At 42.5% G+C, this 19,680-nt stretch overlaps 1 protein-coding gene across 1 annotated transcript in view; it reads left to right on the plus strand.

Annotated features, from left to right (window-relative positions):
- The first annotated feature begins 523 nt into the window (after positions 1-523).
- PDE7B (phosphodiesterase 7B) overlaps positions 524-19,680 on the plus strand; it is a 266,770-nt gene continuing 247,613 nt past the window's right edge. The window contains exon 1 of the mRNA XM_066605837.1: positions 524-788. Coding sequence (XP_066461934.1) covers positions 768-788 — 21 coding nt within the window. The 5' untranslated portion in view covers positions 524-767. The remainder of the gene's footprint in view (positions 789-19,680) is intronic.

Here is a 19,680-nt window from a genome sequence, read left to right on the forward strand (position 1 = left end):
GGCTATTTATGGTTATGGGTATGAATGATGAATTGTTCCAATCACAATGATGAAAGCCTCAATCACTATAGGCCTAAATTGTCGCCTCTAGCAATGAAAGGGTTATATAATTTGTTTTAAACGTTTACTAGGTCCAGAAATAAAAAAAAGTCAGAAATCAAAGAATTTCATACTAGTGATAAGTAAGGACACAGACTATATCATAGCTGTCATTGTGAAGCCCGTGAAGCTGGCATCTCACAATGTCTTTATGGTAAGGTATTTGCACCTCTAGTTATGTATAAGTGTGTGAGCACATTCCTCTCATAGCCGCTCTGTGAAATGAATTGTGCATGCAGCAAGGGAAAAGAGGAAAAACTCCAAGCTGTTTGACGTCACTTTGGAAATGAGGAAACAAGCACAGAAAGGGGAGCTCAGTGCTGGGAGCTGACAGTGTTCAAGCTTATTGGTCTGCTGCTGTCTGCCAGTGGCGACTGACTCCAGCACCTCCCAACTGTACAGCCTTCACCAGTACACAGTCCTATAGTTACTCACACTGCAGCAGCCTCAAACTAAAGTAGAACCCCCACATCTACCACAAGCTGGGACACTAATCTGCCTCAACTACCCTTTCTTATTAACTCCCTCCTTCCCATTGCCATTGAATTATTCCCACACCTAATCCTGGATGCTGTTGCTGGACTCTGCAGTACAAGTCTACATGTACAAGCAGCACCGATCACACATTTCAAGGCAATCGGAGGTCACACAGCTGCAACTATGGTTAAATGTCTTGTTTAATGGTTGAGGTAGGTAGCACTTACTGCATTTACATATGATCCTAGCAACAGAAATAGATAAGACTTAAAAGCAGCAAGTGATAAAGCTGGATGTCATTAGCATTGTTATTAGTTATTTTACATATTGCTTTGGTCTTGTGATTTGATGATACAATTATATTTCCATGGTAACAGGTTTGTAGTTTCTGCTGCCTTCATGTTGCCTCTATGGCAGGTCTGATTACCTTAATGGAAGATCTGTGCAGTTTGTAAAAAAAAAAAGTAATAATAATAAAGTGACATAAAATGACCCCAGCTAGTACCGTATGTATGTATGTGTGTATGTGTGTATATATATAAATATTTACAAATATATATCACATATAATTAATAACTGTATATATGTTATCTTCATTCATCCTAGCAACTACATAACTGGTAGGTAACCAGTTATGTGCATGGCAAATAGGAATGGCTTGATTTGCCATTCAGCCTATTTTATAAAGATAAGAGCTCTATTTTTATAATGCTTTGAGTGGTCACGTCTGAATATGACAGTAAACATGTACCAGACAAGTTAATGCCAGATAACACATTGGTACAAGCTGGTTGATTTATGTGTAGCTCAAGCTGTGCCCTAACCATGTCGTTATACCTTAATCTGCTACACTAAATGTTACATATCATATATCTTATAAATGCATAAACACACACAAATATATATATATATATATATATATTACTCATCCTTCTATATTCTGGTGCACAAGAATAATGAGCGTGAACCACAGATGCTGCCTCTACAGACTTCACAATGTTACTTGTTGCAACATAAAAACGATTTCGAATGACACATTCCCCACCATAGCTCTATATTACACTTCACTGTATTTATACACTTTAGGATGCTTTGTTTGGATCGAGTTTAGAGGTTTAATCAATCCAGTCTAAACTGAAACAAAATATTACTCTCTATCCTTTTTCCTCCAACTATTATGTTTCCAGCCTATGAAAAGAGCTACTGCAAGTCAAATCGAATAGTAAAAATAAGAATGAATCCTTTGTGGCCTAGGCAGCAATACAACTCTCAACCCCCTCATGCAATGCAGAGCTTGTTGGGAGATTGCTGCAGTGTGGGAATGTACAAGACACTGCATAGCATTAGTGAATGAGTACAACAGGTATTGGCAACTAGGTGTATATATCTAATATTATTTCATAAGGTGGCTGTGCATTCATAACAGCTGAGTTGACTGTTTTTCAATATAAGCTATCGCTTGTTGGAACAGCAGCTGGCCCTCCTGTTTTGTCTATTCCCACACTGCAGACACTACCGTATGTGATACATGTCATCATTTGCAGCATCTGCTCTTTCAACCTTTGGAGATATGCATTTTAAAGGAGACAGCTCTTGGAAATCATAGAAGCATGACAGAATACCTGGAAACAGCATGTATAGAGCTAGCAAAAAAGCCTGTTTCTTTGACCTAAAATATGAAATAATAATGATTTACGATAAATTATTTTGTCCAAGTGGCAACAGCCAGCCCTAAAATGCCAAGTGCTGGATTTTAGCTAAGGATTTCTATTTGTGATGACATGAAATAACGGTTCTATTGTGTAAAAATGGTGAAATCATAATTTGCTTGAAATGCATTGTTTGCGAAAGGCTGGGCTTAAGGTACTCATTACATTGAACATCACTTACATTCATTTATTCATTGGTGTTTCTAAGAATGGTTGGTGTTGTGAAAAGTGTTACTTTGCAATGTGCTGCAGTGTTTCCAAGTAGCCTTGGAGTTAAGGACTGTACATATATTATCAGGGAAAATGCAGAGGATGTGGTATGTGCTGTGAATGGACAATTGCTATTCTGCAGTGCTTGGTAGGAAAACAGGGACTTTGTGTGTTGCTTACACATGACTGAGACTCTTTACATTTCTTTAGCTCTATCTTGTGGATTCTGTTCTTGATGAAAATAGGTCTTTAATATTAGACTTTAGATTGTCTGTTGCTGCTGTTTAATTAACCTTTAGATTGCCATTGTAAACTAGAATGTAGCACCATTTTTGCAGTTCTTTGTGTTTACCTGTTGCCTACTGAAATGACAGCCAGCCATTCTGTGGCCTAGGTTAATGTCCATCAGAATGCCATGTGTTTTTATTAAGATTGCACAATTGTTCATTGATGTATTGAATTTGTTGTAAATTCTTTAGTGAATCTAGATATTTATTCAGCCATTACAAGGATCCCAACACCAGGAAGATCTGTTCACTTTATAGAAGCTTGCTGATGTCTTCTAATGTTGAACTAGAGAGCACCATTGCACTCATTGCCTAATGTGGCTATCAGAAAGGTGCAAAATAGCATGCCTTCCATTCTGTAAGCCCTCTTAGATATTCAACAGCACCTCTTAGCTATTTCTACTACTTTGAAATAAGATAGAGCTTGTCTTAAAGAAAACAGGGGAAGGCACCCTGACTGGCACATAATGATCATCATTAGACTTATTTATCCCAAGTTGCTTAGGTAGTACTAGGTTGTATACCACAGTGTTAGACAGAGATAATCACTGTTCACTGCACTCCCTCTCCACAATAGGGCTCGCAATCTAAGTTCCTTGCTTCAAATAGACACATGTAAACTATGGAAATTGTGCATTTGGCTATATTTTTCAGGCTATAAAGGCCCATTTACACTGGATGATTATCGCTAAAACTTCGCTCATCGGCGATCGTTTTAGCGATAATCGATGCGTGTAAATGGGCGCGGGACACCCGCATTTCAGGCACCTTTTGCTGATCTTTAAAATCAAGCTTACTTGATTTTAGCAATCAGTTTTATCACTTGTTCTCCATGAGTGGGGTGGGGGGTTGGAGTGCTGATAGCATTGTTTCCCCCCGCCGAGCTAACCAGGCCATCGCCCATTTCCCCTCCCTACCCATTGCAGACTCACCTCTCGTTCCTCCCTGCTCTTTCTGTGCAATGGGAGGGGGCGGAACAGCTGTGCAGCTAAGCGCCGGTCTGCCCCACCTCCTCCCATTGATGGCTATGGACAAGGGATGGGAAGAGGGTGGGTGCTTAGCCCCGCCCCCTCCCATCGCACAGAACGAGCGGGGCGGAACGATAGGTGAGCCTGCATGGGGGGGGAGGAGAACAAAGGAAGGGAGTTTAACAGCCATACTGCTAAACTCCCTCCCACCTATGGCTGCTGTCATGGGCTCCCATAGGAGCCCATTCAGTGGCTGACATATTCCGTCCCAAAAGATAGTTCCAGAACTATCTTTTGGGCCCAACGTAAAACGCCCAGCGCTATATTGGCTTTGCTGGGCGCATTTATGTCTCAGTAATACGCCCATGTGATCTGATGCATTGGAATCCAATGCATAAGATCACAACGCATATCGGCCAGCTATGAAAACTGAGCTCCCGCCCCCTCTCCGCCCCTTGGCACTATTTGCAATGAAAGGAGGTGGGGCGGGGGCAGAGCTAAGTCCCAAGACTTAGCCCCACCCCTGTCCAGCCCTCTCCCATTGCAAATAGTGCCGAGGGGCGGAGAAGAGGCAGAGTGGGGGCAGGAGCTCAGAGCACTGCTCCCGACTCTTGCAGCCTCCTCCCCCTGCAGAGAGGGACACCATATATCTGCCGGCGTGAATACCTGGTCGATATACGGTCGTCTGAACCTTAGGGCTTAAACTGATGAGTGTTTTTGCTCATTTTTGCATGTGTGAAAATCCCATCCACATAATACAAAGAACAGAACGCATTTATTTCAATGGGTTCATTCTCACATCTTTTTTTTGCTCCTGTTGTTTTTGGGGGTGTGAAAAAATAGGATCTGCACTATCTTGTGCATGTTTGCTCACCAAAGAGCCCCATAGAGGTCTTTAGGAGATGCGCAGACATGCACATCTGCATGAGTTAGGCTAATTGGCTATTTAAATCAAGGCATAATGATTCCCCAGTCCGTGTGAATGAGCGATGCCTGCCCAAATACGCTCCACATTTGCACAGACACAAGCGCAAAATACACTTATTCACTGCGCAAAAAAATTGCACAAGAGCAGGCGTATTGCGATATACGCTCATCTGTTTAATCCCTTTCTCAATTTTTTGCTTACATATGTCATGTGTATTTGCATATGCATAAAAAAACGCAAGCATGCTCCCATTGATGTCAATGGGCAATCAAGTTAAAATAGTTTAATATGTGCTATGTTCGTGCACAATACACACACAAATAGAACATGCATATGTTTGTGTGTGAACGAAATGCGTGTGCAAAAAATGCTCACATGAACAAACCCATTAAAATAAATGGGTTCTATTCACTGCATACCTGTCAATCAAGGTAGCTTCATACGAGACAATGTGCAAAAATGCTCACCGCAGCATATTTATGCATGAACTAAGTATGAAGAGGTACATAATCTCTGTTGCGCATTTCTGCGCTTAGTACTGTACTGTTTGCACACGCAAGGCTAGTTCACACGCACGTGTGACACATCCTTTCCATGGATTTTACTGGCTATTTAAATCCTAATGAGCTCCAGATGTGTTATTTTCCACGCATTTTACGCAGTGTCACACCATTACCCTTGCATATTTTCGCACCTCCCATAGACTACTATGGGACTTTTGCTGCACAAAACACAGTAAAATAGAATAGGTCTTACATTTTCCTGTACGTGCGGATGTGCAGTACCTGCTTGTGAGAATGAACCCTTTCAAGACAGTGTCTTCTGTTCTCCAAGTTTAGCGTGCAGATTTTGTCTGTGTACATACCTGAGCAAAGATGGTTGTGTGAAGATTGCCCTAAATTCGTTTCCTGCTGAGTTTGTGTTAACTTCTTTACATTTAGGCTGGGTTCACACAGGGCAGATTTGCCGCGGAAATTCCATTCAGAATTTTGCTGCAGCAGATCTGCCTGCGGCCGCTAATCCCAGGGTTAGCCAGCCATGTAGACAAGATTTGTCAAAAATCTCGTCTACGCGGGAAGGTCAATCTGTCGCGGGAAAACCGGTGCTGCGGCATGGATTCCCCGGCCGCAGCATGTCAATTTTTTTTTCCCGCTGTGGCCATGCTCTCCTCTGTGGGAGCACCAGCCGCAACAGAAAAGCACGGAAATCTTGCGTTTTTTCGCTGCGGCCAAACCGCCAGATTTGCAGTGGGAATCCGCCCTGTGGGAACCCAGCTTTAGACAATCAACATAGATGATGCTAAAAATTGATGTCTAAATTTTTGATAAGAAATAAACATTGTACATGTTGACTATATATAAAAGTAATAAAATTAATATTTCTGGTAATGCTGATAAATGTTTAAGAATATAATCAGACTATTTATCTAAGGATTAGCAGAAACATTGAAAAACGCATGCTCGGTATATTTCTGATGTTTTGTCGGTGCTTGAGGATTTTCAAATATTAATTGTAGAAGTTTTATTAGGGAATTTCCACAGCAAATACAGTACACAGCGTACAGAACAGGTTGCTCATATTGTTTGAAGCAAGGCCATCATGAGTGCACAAAGCAAATAGTGCAGTTTTCCAGCAGCAAATAAGGAATAGCATCTTTGTGCTTCAGAATAGGACTTGAGAGGTGTAACACAAAGTGCACTATGGGTATTGCAAAAGAAATGTTTTCTGTTATGATACAAAGCACAATAATTATAGTTCAAGATGTCTGGAAAATGTCATATCCTAGCTCCAACTCAGCATTAACCCTTTCCCATCCACTGTCTGACGTCTGAAGACATTCTGATTGAAGGCTGTACAGCTCAGATGTCGGAAGACGTCCGGTAGGGTATTCTTACTGTATATTACTGGCTGCTGTGTTGTCGGTGGCCTCTCCAGCATGTTCCATACCACAGTACAGGCTCTAACCAGCAGATGGTGCTGTTGTATAATGGCAGAAAGAGAAAACCCCCTAGGAAAACCCTGAATCCAAAATTGGATTGCAAAGGGTTAAACTGTGTGTTTTATTGAGAAGAACTACAAATTAAAAATAAGGGGAAAAGAAATAAAATACAACATAACACATTTACCTTATGGAGGACATACTTCAAGTCTCCTGTATGGAATTGGAATGCCAGTAAGCTGATCCGACCATTTGCCTGGGCTATAATGAATATATTGTATGCCCTTGTCACTGGTACTGCATATACTATGATCAAGTGAGATTATATCAACATGAGCAGTAACTCTTCTCTGCTTAGGACCTATAGTCATTGAAGGAATTGACCATATACACACTACTTATGCACTTGGCACCTGACACTTTGTAAAAACATAGTCATGCAGAATTTCAATTAAAATGTCCCAATCTGTTTGCATGTTTTAGTCTAGTATTCACAATCATTTGGTCAAGTCGTGTAGTAAAGCTGGGAGAGGCTAAATATGGAGGAAACCAAGGTGACATCAAAGGTTTTAATTTTGTTTTGAAACAAAATTTCTTTATGTTTCAGTCTGGCGTTTATTTGCAAACTAGGGGCACCGCTATGGGCACGCTGTCTGCCCCTAGTTTCACAAATGTATTTATGAAAATATCTGGTGGATGAAACAGATCATTTTGTTTCCGAGATACATTGATACTTATCTCTTCATCATTTGGAATGGTACTACAGATACTTTTTGGAGTTCATTACTTATGATTGGGGCCTGTTTTTTACCAGTAATATTTCCACCACCTCTCTGAAATATAGATTTGTTAGTTTTAATAGAAAATAAAAATATTCTAAAACTTTCTTTAAGCCAGTGGACCATAGTAGATTTTTAATTTTTAAGAGTTGACATTTTAAAAAATGAAAAATTATTATGCCCTACAGATTATTCAAGTGCATTAAGTGCAGTTGTACTAAAGATATGGATTTTAGAATGCATGGATCCAGGTGGTAAATTCTGAAATCCGAATGTACAAGCTGATGTATATGGCCAGGTAATGAATGTCTGGAGAAATTCGACAAGATTTGGGATGACTGGATGAACTGCCCTGTGATGGCAACGGAAATGCCTGTCTAGGCATTGTGGGGATATACTGTCTTTTTAGCCAGTTCCCTCCTTTTAGGAGTCGCGCTGCATTGTTGGGGGGCTGAGGGGAGGGAGTTTAGTGTTCTTCTCAATTCCCTTTTTTCTCTGTTATACTTGGTCTCCGGACTTGGAGTCTCTTCTTTTATGGTTCTTTTCATTAGCAACATTTGATATAGTTAAAAATAAAAATTGTATAGCCAAATATTATGTGTTCGGTGGAATGTACACACATACTGATGGCTTCTCTGTTTTTGTAATTATGCATTGTGATGTATTACCAACATGGGCACCTGCGGTGCCAGCTGCCTTTGATTAGTTGTTGTTTATTCTGGCTAAATCAAAGTTCCTTAAAAAAAACAATTATATATATATATATATGATTATTTTTTTTATGGGTTTTATACGGCAAAGTGACATTATAAAGAAATGTTTCATTGAAAAGTTTTACAATTCATATCTTCTGCTTTTAACAGAGCTAACGCGTTAACAATCTGATGGTTTAGAGAACAAAAAGATGCAGTGGGTTGAAAAAGGATTGATTTGACATCTGAATTTTCTTACCACATATACTGACTCCTATAAGAATATTCTAAATATTTTAGAAAAATATTGGTTCATTTTAACTAATGATCGTTTCCTAAAGGTAAAATTCCTAGTCGCCCCAGGATGGTCCACAGCATGCAGAATGGAGGGTTATTGAGATACGTTGAAAGGCACTTATAGAAGTAATACTCCCTCTTTGCAAATGCTGTATTGGAATAAGTAATAAGGTGGCTACTATTCAGAGTACAGTTACAGGTAAAATTTTTGCCCATAGCAATTTTATGAACTGCTGCACTGACTATGTGATATATGTGACATAGGCTGCTGAATCTTCTACATGATGCTTACTGCCTTTTCATTCATTTTCATAATCTATTCATTTACCGCTTATTAGTCGGTGTAGGTTCTTGTATGTATATAAGTATTGTGGTTATGTGCATCATATATGTCTGACATATAGTCTGGTTACATTATCCGAATGTTTCGGATATCCATCCCTAATACTATTTGGGATGGATATCCCAAATAGCATTAGGGATATCCATCCCAAATAGCATAAATTGTTGCCATTTTGGTCTCTGTTTATCCATGGTCCTGAAATTTTTCAGGAAACTCCAGCTGGTGCAGAATACCCTATGAGATGTGTTTCTGGCACTTATAAATGTCATGTTCTTTGCACAACATTACAAGGAGGCACTCTGCCTTTGATTTGTATTTTATAGAATTTCTCTGAAGTGTCCTGTTTACATAGTATATAAAAGAAAAACAATTTTTATCTAGTAGCATATCCATTCACTTGATACGTTAATACAATAACATTGTACTCACGATCCCTAGTATACTACTATGACATACAATGAAGCGATCTCACAGCTAAGATGCCCGTAAACCTTCAATAAATTTCAGATCGATTGTTTGGCCAACAGCTGTTTCCTTCGCTTTCCCCATACACATGAATGTTCTGCTTGGCCAAATGTTTTTGACTTTAAGAAACTAAACTCTGGCATTGGCTGATCTCTCAGGGAACAAAAGGATCAGGTGTTGAATTTTGGGTGAAAAGTTGAGCAGCCCTCATACACATTAGAGAGTCACCTGGCCTCGTTATTATAAGTGGATTCATTCGACTAAACACTAATGTCTATATGGGCTTCCACAATACCACTTTGGAAATCCCATTTATTCAACTTATTTGGCCACAAATGCCTCTTTTGAACACATCCACCATTTTTCCTTACTGCAAACATTTAATTATTTAGTTACTGTAATCCTTTTGCTTATACAGAAGTGCACACAAAATATAGAATACAGCTTCAAAGTGATAATGAAGGAAATACAGACTAATAGGTACACTTGTTTTTACCATTGACTGTGGTTTAAGAAAATAAATCGGAGACAACCCCTTTAAATATGCAGCATGTTGACTTACATTGCAAATTTTCAACCTTTTACAATGCATAGTATGAAATCAGCAGCAAATTTACAATTCACATATGAGGATTGTGGGCTCTTTACAGTGGTCATATCGCTACTAATCAAACATTGATGACCTATCCTAAGGAGTCTACAGTCTGCTACTAGGAAGCAATTGAAAGAGGGCAGTGCTGTAGCTGTAGAAGTTGCAGGTTCCAGGACCTTGGAGACTCCCAGTCCAACTAATAATAATAATAATAATAATCTTTATTTGTATAGCGCCAACTTATTCCGCAGCGCTTTCAGGCATGGATAAATGCAAAACAATACAACAATTACAATATAAGGTACATTGGGTTAGACACAAATGGGTTGAGGGTGGTACAGGAGGTGCAGGGGGTGGGGAACACAGGCAATAGGAAATATTATGTACAGATCATTTATCAGAAGGCAAACAGGGTGGAGCACCATAGTGAGGGGCAGGGGACTAGGTCAGGAGATTTGGTATGCTTCCCTGAAGAGGTGCGTTTTTAAGGCACGTCTGAAATTTCGTGCATCGGGAATTGTCCGGATGCCTTGGGGTAGAGCATTCCAGAGGATGGGTGCTGCTCTAGTGAAGTCCTGTAGGCGAGCATGAGAGGTTCGTATTACAGGGGTGTTTAGTCTGAGGGTGTTAGCCGATCGGAGTGAGCGGGCTGGGTGGTGTACTGACAGTAGGGAGGCGATGTATGGTGGTGCAGCGCCATGCAGAGCTTTGTGAGTGAGGTAGAGGAGTTTAAATTTAGTTCTGCAGTGGATGGGCAGCCAATGCAGCGACTGGCATAATGCAGAGGCGTCTGAATAACGACTGGATAGAAAAATGAGTCTAGCTGCTGCATTTAGTATGGATTGGAGCGGAGCGAGTCTAGTGCGGGGGAGGCCAATGAGTAGCGAGTTGCAGTAGTCAAGCCGGGAGTGGATGAGCGCAACCACGAGCGTCTTTAGCGTGTCCGTGGTTAGGAACGGACGTATTTTAGCAATATTTCTGAGGTGCATGTGGCATGTTTGGGCCAGAGATTGGATATGGGGGGCAAAGGAGAGGTCAGAGTCCAGTGTGACGCCAAGGCATCGGGCATGCCGTCGGGGGGTTATGATGGTGCCAGACACTGGAATGGAGATGTTGAGGGGAGGTCGGTTAGAAGGTGGAAAGACAAGGAGGTCAGTTTTAGAGAGGTTTAGTTTGAGAAAAAGGGAGGACATAGTGTTAGAGACAGCAGACAGACAGTCGGTGATATTTTGGAGGAATGGTCCAGAGATTTCACGAGAGGAGGTGTATAGTTGGGTGTCGTCAGCATAGAGATGGTATTGGAGGCCAAATCTGTGGATGGTTTGTCCAATTGGGGCTGTATAGATAGAGAAAAGAAGGGGACCAAGGACCGAGCCCTGGGGTACCCCGACAGCGAGAGGAAGTGGAGCAGAGATAGAACCAGCAAAGGAAACACTGAAAGAGCGGTCAGAGAGGTAGGAGGAGAACCAGGAGAGAGCAGTATCCTTTAGACCAATAGAGTGGAGCATAGTGAGAAGGAGATTATGGTCGACCGTGTCAAATGCAGCAGACAGGTCAAGGAGGATTAGTAGAGAGTAATATCCTCTCGACTTTGCAGTCATCAGGTCATTTGTTACTTTTGTAAGGGCAGTTTCGGTCGAGTGTAGAGAGCGGAAACCAGACTGGAGGGGGTCGAGGAGTGAGTTGTCAGAGAGAAAGCGAGTAAGCCGGGAGTAGACCAGGCGTTCCAGTAATTTGGAGATAAATGGGAGGTTTGAGACGGGTCGGTAGTTAGCAGCATTAGTCGGGTCCAGGGTTGGTTTTTTAAGCAGAGGGGATATAATGGAGTGTTTGAATGAGGAGGGAAAAGTGCCAGAGGTTAGGGAGAGGTTGCAGATTGTGGTAAGGTGAGTAATGAGAGCTGGGGAAAGGGAGCGGAGGAGGTGAGAGGGGAGAGGGTCGCTGGCGCAGGTGGTAGGGCGGGCAGTGGAAAGGAGCCTGGAGACTTCTTCCTCTGTCGTTGGTTCTAACGTAGATAGTGAGTAGGTGCTGGGTGCAGTGCTGATGAAGCTGGGATCAGGGCTAACCACGCAGCTTTCAGAGATTTCTTTTCGAATGTGGTCAATTTTTTCTTTGAAATAGGCAGCTAGCTCTCCAGCAGTCAGGTCTGTCGCAGGGGCCTGTTCCTTGGGGCTGAGGAGGGAGTGAAAGGTCTCAAAGAGTTGTTTGGGGTTGTGGGATAGTGAGGAGACAAGGGAGGTGAAATAAACTTGTTTGGCATGGTGAAGGGCTAGGTTATACATTTTAAGCATGAATTTGAAGTGGAGGAAGTCTGCTGGCAGCTTTGACTTTCTCCACAGCCGCTCGGCGCACCTAGAGCACCGCCGGATGAAGCGTGTTTGGGACGTGGGCCAGGGTTGCCGTGGTCTGCGTTTGACAGCTCGCGTCATGGGCGGTGCCACTTCATCCAAGGCACGGCTGAGGGTGGTGTGGTAGTATTCGGCTGCCAGGTTAGGGCAGGGGAGGCGAGAGATGGGCGATAGGGAGGACTGAATAGCTTCGGCAAACTGTTTAGTGCGGACAGACTGGAGGTTCCTAGAGGTGCGATAGATAGGAGGGTCAGGAGAGATGCTAGGGTGCCTGATGGAGAAAGAGAGAAGGTTGTGATCCGAGAGTGGAAGTGGGGAGTTAGTAAAGTGAGAAGCAGAGCAGAGACGGAGGAAAACTAAATCGAGAGTGTTACCATCTCTATGAGTGGGGGAGTCAGAGATTAGCGATAGGCCAAGGGAGGAGGTAAGTGTTAAGAGCCGGGAGGCAGATGAGGAGCTAGAGTCGTTAGTAGGAATGTTGAAATCACCAAGGATGAGGGTTGGCATTTCACAGGATAGGAAGTGGGGGAGCCAGGCAGCAAAGTGGTCTAGAAACAGGCGGGTAGGACCTGGGGGGCGGTAGATAACTGCGACACGCAGAGGCAGTGGGCGGAAGAGTCGCAGGGTGTGGACTTCGAAGGAGTGAAAAGTAAGCGAGGGAGCTGAGGGAATGACCTGGAAGGTACAGTTTGGGGAGAGGATGATGCCTACTCCTCAAATAAAAAAAAGGGATTATAATAAAAGGGGACAGTTTAGTAAACATACTTCAGTAAAACATGGCATATGATATATGGATATATTTTATAATGTATAAGCATTTTATAGCATACCTCATCATTAGATATGGTTGTGTGTGAATTTACTGGCAAGTAGGTAGAAGGCCTAGTTATAGCTTTTGCATTGGACATTCAAACTATTCTAGTATGCAGCCAAAAAAAACAGAAAATTCATACTAATTATCAAAAGTGATCTTTTGTTGCAGTATTTGAAGCACCTTAATCTTGGTAATGGTTGGCATCCCAGTAGTTAGAAGACTATTTTTAAAAACTGTAATACCTATCTAATTGACATCAAATTGCTCATTCAAGTAAACATTAGAAATGTCTTGGAAGTTTGGTCTGTGTATAATAATACTCAACTTCATGCATTCATAAGACACCATCATTGTGTATTTTATGTATCATACATTGTAGACATTGTTGTCATCAATGTATTGTCTTTGTCTATGTTCAGGATTGTTTGGTCCTTGGATTGTGAAATGCTATCACTTTAACGTAAAAAATGTATGAAATATGATTTATTGCGCACTTCATACAATGATGATGGCTATGTAATGTTTTTATAGACCAGTAGATGGAGAAATCGGCATGATAATCCTGGATGCATCCAGCATGTATCAGAATTCTTTCTATACCTGAGAATTGATTTATTAAAGTTATGTTGTGGTCACATGATGCAATTCTTAAACAAGAATCACATACCACTCAATAAAGCATATCTGTCTGCAAAAGAATTGGCTGAATTTATAAATTTGCCCCATGCAATCTATGTTTTATAAGCTGTCAGAATTGGAACTTGTTTGAATGTGTGATGTCAATGCGATTTTTCTCTACTGCTATAAAGTATTGTATCTGGAGGTCAGTTAATTCACGCCTTGTTGTTATGCAAAGTCACAATATTGCAAAAACTCTTCATATAATTAATAAATTATAGATGAGGCATTCAAAGTGTATCAATATAGTCATTATCTAAAATGTGTTCCAAACTATTAAGTTCCATATGTTTATGCCACAAATTTAGTCCAGCTAACAAATAGTATAGCTAATACTCTGATGAGATATGCTTATGCATGTACATTACTTACTTTAAACCACGTCCACATATGGACCTTCAAAGCCCAGCTGCCTTGCATTTGTTTACCAGGTTCGGCCTTTGGTTGTGTATTATACATCTTCTGGTCTTGCCAGGTATTTTTTTTATCATGTTTCTATTCCCTAATGCCTATCACTCTCCTTTGTTATGTCATCATTTTTGTACTTTTAAAGAAAATGCGTCCATTTTCTACCAGTTTGGGTGTAGTACAATATTATACAGTCACATAATTGGGGTCTATGAATGAATTATGATTGGTTAAAAGTTTGTATACTACATGTCAGGGCTGGCTCCAAATAAATAAAGGCCCAAGTACTCATATAATGCCACAAATGGCTCCAAAGGTATTTTCTAATGTGGCATTTTCCTACAATCTTTTCAGCATTTCTAGTCAGGTGTCTTTATTAGTTTCCTGCAAATTGAATCAGAAAGTACATCCAGAGTGAAATGTATGTAAGCGTGCATTAGTATTTAAGGGGGTTGTGTCAAAAAAAAATCATACTCACCTGTGCCGTATGGGGCCGGCCACCAGGAGGCTGCTGCTCCTCTTCTTTCCCTCTGGCAACCATCCGATCGCAGGGCAGAAGCTGGCAAAGTTCCATCTTCCGCCCCTGCTCCGACCATGATGGACGGCAAGTACTGCCGCCCAGGTCAGTGGTCGGCACATAACAAGTGACGCATCGGCCACTGATTGGCCTGGGCCATTAAGGCAGCCTTGATTTGCAAGTACAACCTTACTCCAAAGGGGTACCACCAAAATTTCTGGTACCTGCATCTCGGATCACTGGACAGCTACATCAACCTGGCAGATGGCCTGAGTACTGCCTTCCAGCAATGGACCCAGGGGAATATTCATCACCACCTACGACAGCCTGAGCAACTTGATGAAGAAGGAACAGTTTTTGGAGGTCTGCCCGGAAGAGTTGCGACAGTTCGTCGTAGACTGTGAACCCAAGGATTTGGCTCAAGCAGCCCAGATCACCACCAACTACACCACCAATCAGAAGCCAGACCCTCGGAAATCCGGAACTAGCTGGAAATGGGGTAAGCAGAACAGTAACTCTGACAGACCCTCTGCCTATGTTCCTAGAACTTCAGGGGGGTCTGCTCCCTCTCTTCCCTTTAGGCCACCTGCTGACACCCACTGATGTTTTTCCTGCAGTAAAATGGGCCATGTCAGTATCAACTGCCCTGAAAAAAGGTAGGAGGCTGCCCCCCCCAAGCCCCCTGCGATGGCTCCAGCTGCATTGTTGGTGGGTGGGCATTCTGGAAGAAGGAATAAATCCCTGCAATCAGTCACCGTGGGTGAGAACGTGACTGTAGATTAACTGGACACAGGTGCTGAGGTGACCATCATCCACGCTGAACTGGCTTTCCCCACGGACATAATTCCCAGAAGGACTATGATTATGATCGGAATTGGGGACACCCACTCTACCCTGCCAGGTGTACCTTGATTGGGATGCAGGGAGGGGGATGAAGGAAGTGGGGGGGTGTCGAAAAACGTCAATGACTTACTGGTGACAGACCTTGGGGAGGTAACGGCTCAATATGCGCCACAAGACTCCATAAGCTTTGGCCCCCTGTGCAATGTCGCTGTGGGTAATGAGGTCACTGCAATGCATGACCCTGTGATGCACTAGACTGGTGTAGCAACATCATTTCTGACGCAGTATGCACCTCTCTCAAGCTCACTGGGGTATTACTGTACAATGGTGATGTGAATACATACATCTATAATACGGCGGGGCTCACTAATATCACACCCACTTGCAGTGTCACTGAAGATCCACCGATGCATTTAACAGTGAGTGCCAACACTAGGGAAGTATGTGATGACCATGTGGGTTCAACCCCTGTGAGGCTGGTATTACCCACCTCCATGTGCAGTGCGATGGGTAGTGGCAGGACCGAGATCCACTCAGGTACAGGGGTGTGCCAGTCAGGAAGGACAGGGGGTGTGACACCCCAAGGACTTGCTGGCATATTTGCTGTCATCTGCAGCCACAGTGCCTGAAATGCAGGAACTCCATTGCCTTCCGGACACTCGGCCTCCCTATCCAGCTGAACAGAGGACAGCTCTGAGCCGCTCCCGAAAGAGCCCGCTGCGGTATCGACTTCAATATCACTTCCAGGAATCCCAGGCTGCTATGTATGGCGACGCCACCCTGGGGCCATTGAGGGAGCTCTCTGAGAAAACCCCCTCCAGGCCAGATACAGAGAGGGTCTTTTGGGGAGATTATATAGAGAGACCCTCCCATGCAATCCCCAGCAGGAGTGGCTGAGAGAGAAGCAATAGATTGTGCCCCACCAGTTTAGGGCAGAGTTGCTACGGATTACCCACAAAATACCATTGGCTGGACACCTAGGAGTCAGTAAAACCAAAGCCCAGCTAGCCCACCTTTACCTCTGGCCCAAGATGAGTACTCATGTAGCCAACTACTGTCGGTCATGTGAGACATGTCAAGGGGTGGGAAAGTTCTGCCTAGCTCCAAGGCCCCTCTAGTCCCTTTTGACAGTCATCAATTAGCCTTTCTGAGGGTCACATAATGACGGGAGTGGATGCGCCCTCCCAGTTGTGAAAATATATTCGCCGTTGCGCTAGAAACTTTCGGTGATCCATAAACCCTATTATAGATTTTCCCTATGATTTATCTCTGGTGCTGATTTGTCTACCTTGTGTCTCTTGCTTGAAAAGAGAGCCAGGGCCATATACAAATTAGCACATTCTTGTCACTGCCCCCTTGCTTTTATGAGAAGGACCTTTGCTTCTCCAGCCTGGGAACATTAACACTTCCAAGACAATGGGGGGTGGTTTAAGAAACGTAGCTGGTTTCTATGTAAGCCGGGAATAGCAGAGTGACAGCTGTCTGGCCACCCAGCTTTCCCTGGAACCTGAACGCTGGTAGACTGACACGCCAAGATGGCTGATGATTTTCGGGCCACCCTATACCACAAATTAAATCATGTGGGATAAAAGTAATGTTATTTACCACTTTCATTTCAAAAATTACCAGCGATAAAAATTCATTATGCATTGGGAATATGAAGAGCCTTGTGAATTCACAGTATTCAAAGTTACACATCTAACAGTGCTGAAATTGATCGCTATACTCAGCTAAACATGAATGATTTATGGGAAAAGTTACTTGTACTGTCATAGATGAAACAGATGGAAGGAATAAGCTTTTTCTATCGTATGGGCCGGGTCCAGACAGCAGACAACACATTTCAGTTTACATAATTTCATGACAAAACTTTCAGCACAAAATATGGGATGTGTTGCTATGATTTGCAAAACTGGAGACACAAATATTCCCTAAAGTGCAAAATATTGAGTGAGAACACAGATTTTTTTGAGCATTGAGCATTTTTCTGACCTTATGTAGCTTAAGAAAATGTCCAGTTTAGAGTTTCATATATATACAGTCTTTGTGGCGGTTTTGAGCCAAAGGCAGAAGTGGATTCGAAAGCAATGGGAAATAAAAAGTAAGGACTTTTCCTTCCTGCTGGATCCACTTCTGGCTTTGGCTAAAAAAACAAAAACAAAGGACAAATTGACACAAAAACTGCAGCATTTTCTATTTAAAAACTGTACAAAAACCATGAACATATAGGGGAAAATATAATAACACCGGCATTTCCAATGCCGGTCTTAGTAGAATTTCCACTGGCACACAATGCAACTTTCTGCTGTAATACAGAAATGTGTCTGTCCGCTGTGGCCACATCCCTTCCCAACAAGACCCACCCAGTTTTCGTGACAGTGGCGAGAGTGGCGCAGAGAATAAAAAAGTCATAATATATTTGCGTAAGCAGAACTCACAAAATTTGTGACTTTTCTATGACGGAATTCTGGTGTGCAGCACTGTATTAATGTCCCCCATAGTTTGCTAACTTATATAAAAGTAAATTTTCAGTTAAGTTCCAGCCCTTAGATTCCATATTGTATTCCAAATGTATTTGGAATGAATTTTGACACTTTGTTGTAATAATAATAATAATTAGTAAACTATTAGAAGAATTGCAATTTAAAATCCTAATTTCTGGTAATGGTGACTGACACACTTTGTCCTAGAATCATAACATTGGAACTTGCATTTGTCCATATCATCTGTATTAAAGCTGGCAGCTGTATTTAAAAGGGTTTTCTGGGTCTTAACTAGAGATGAGCGAACGTACTCGGTAAGGCCGATTTCGCAATCGAGCACCGCGATTTTCGAGTACTTCACTAGTCGGGTGAAAAGATTTGGGGGGAGCGTGGGTGAGCGGGGGGTTGCAGAGGGGAGTGGGGGGGGGGGAGAGAGCTCCCCCCTGTTCCGCGCTGCAACCCCCCGCTCCACCACGCCCCGCCCCCCGGCGACCCCCGAATCTTTTCACCCAAATAGTGAAGTACTCGAAAATCGCGGTGCTCGATTGCGAAATCGGCCTTACCGAGTACGTTCGCTCATCTCTAGTCTTAAGTTGTGAGAACCTAGAATTACCCAAAGCACAGAAGGGAATGGACTAAAGAATGATTGAAAAATTATATGATTTGTGTTTTGGAATGGCCAAATCAGAGTCCTTAACTTAATCTTGTCAAAAATGCTAGGTCTTGTCCTGAAGAGGGCTGTGCAATAAAAAAAGCATCCTAGAAATATTGATGCACTGAAATAAATTGGGATCAACACATTATTAAATTCAAAAGTTCATTTACTTTTTTTTCTCTGTACTGTTGACAGGGGCGGATTGGAAATTTGCCTTAGAATAAAAATTACAAAGTAGCCCAATGTTGTAGGTGGGCCCAAACCAGCAGCAGGTTGGGCAAACAAAAGTAAGCAGGGGTTAACAAATTGCCAGCTGCAGCCACAAAGGTAGTAGGAAGGGGTAAAGGCCAGTTCACTACTTATTTCTAACCCATTAAGTGTCCCTGACATAAATTAACATTCCAAGACCAACATTACCAATTTACACTGTGTAAGGGGCAAATAATCCCACTACATCATGATTACATATTACACCACATAATAATAATTTTTATTTGTATAGTGCCAACTTATTCCGCAGTGCTTTTCAAAGCAGGGGTAAACACAAATAATGCAACAATTACATGTTGTATCAGTTATTACGAAACAATAGGGGACGGGTTATAAGGAGGTAAAGGGGCAGGAGATGTACACGATAGGCAAAGTGGAAAGCGTGGGAAGTAATAGGGAAGGACAGGTGGCATGCTCTGGAGGTGGGGGACTAGATCAGGAGGTTTGGTATGCTTCTTTGAAAAGATGCGTTTTTAAGACACGTCTGAAGTTTTGTGGATTGTCTTTGGGTAGTGCGTTCCAGAGGATCAGTGCAGCTCTAGTGAGGTCCTGGAGACGAGCATGTGAGGTTTATATTAGAGGGGCATTTAGTTTGAATGTGTTAGCGGATCGGAGCGCACGGGATGGGTGATGTATGGACAGGAGGGAAGCGATGTACGATGGTGCGACACCACGGAGAGCATTATGGGTGCGGGTAATGAGTTTGAATTGAGTTCTTTAGTGTATAGGCAGCCAGTGTAATGACTGGCTAGACACAGAGGCATCAGAGAAGCAGCTGGAGAGTCTAATGCGGAGAAGACCGATGAGCAGCGAGTTGAAATTGTCGAGTTGGGAATGGATGAGGGCAACAATGAGTGTCTTTAGTGTGTCCGTCGTGAG

Source organism: Eleutherodactylus coqui, chromosome 1 (assembly GCF_035609145.1).
Source record: "Eleutherodactylus coqui strain aEleCoq1 chromosome 1, aEleCoq1.hap1, whole genome shotgun sequence".
NCBI lineage: Eukaryota > Metazoa > Chordata > Amphibia > Anura > Eleutherodactylidae > Eleutherodactylus > Eleutherodactylus coqui.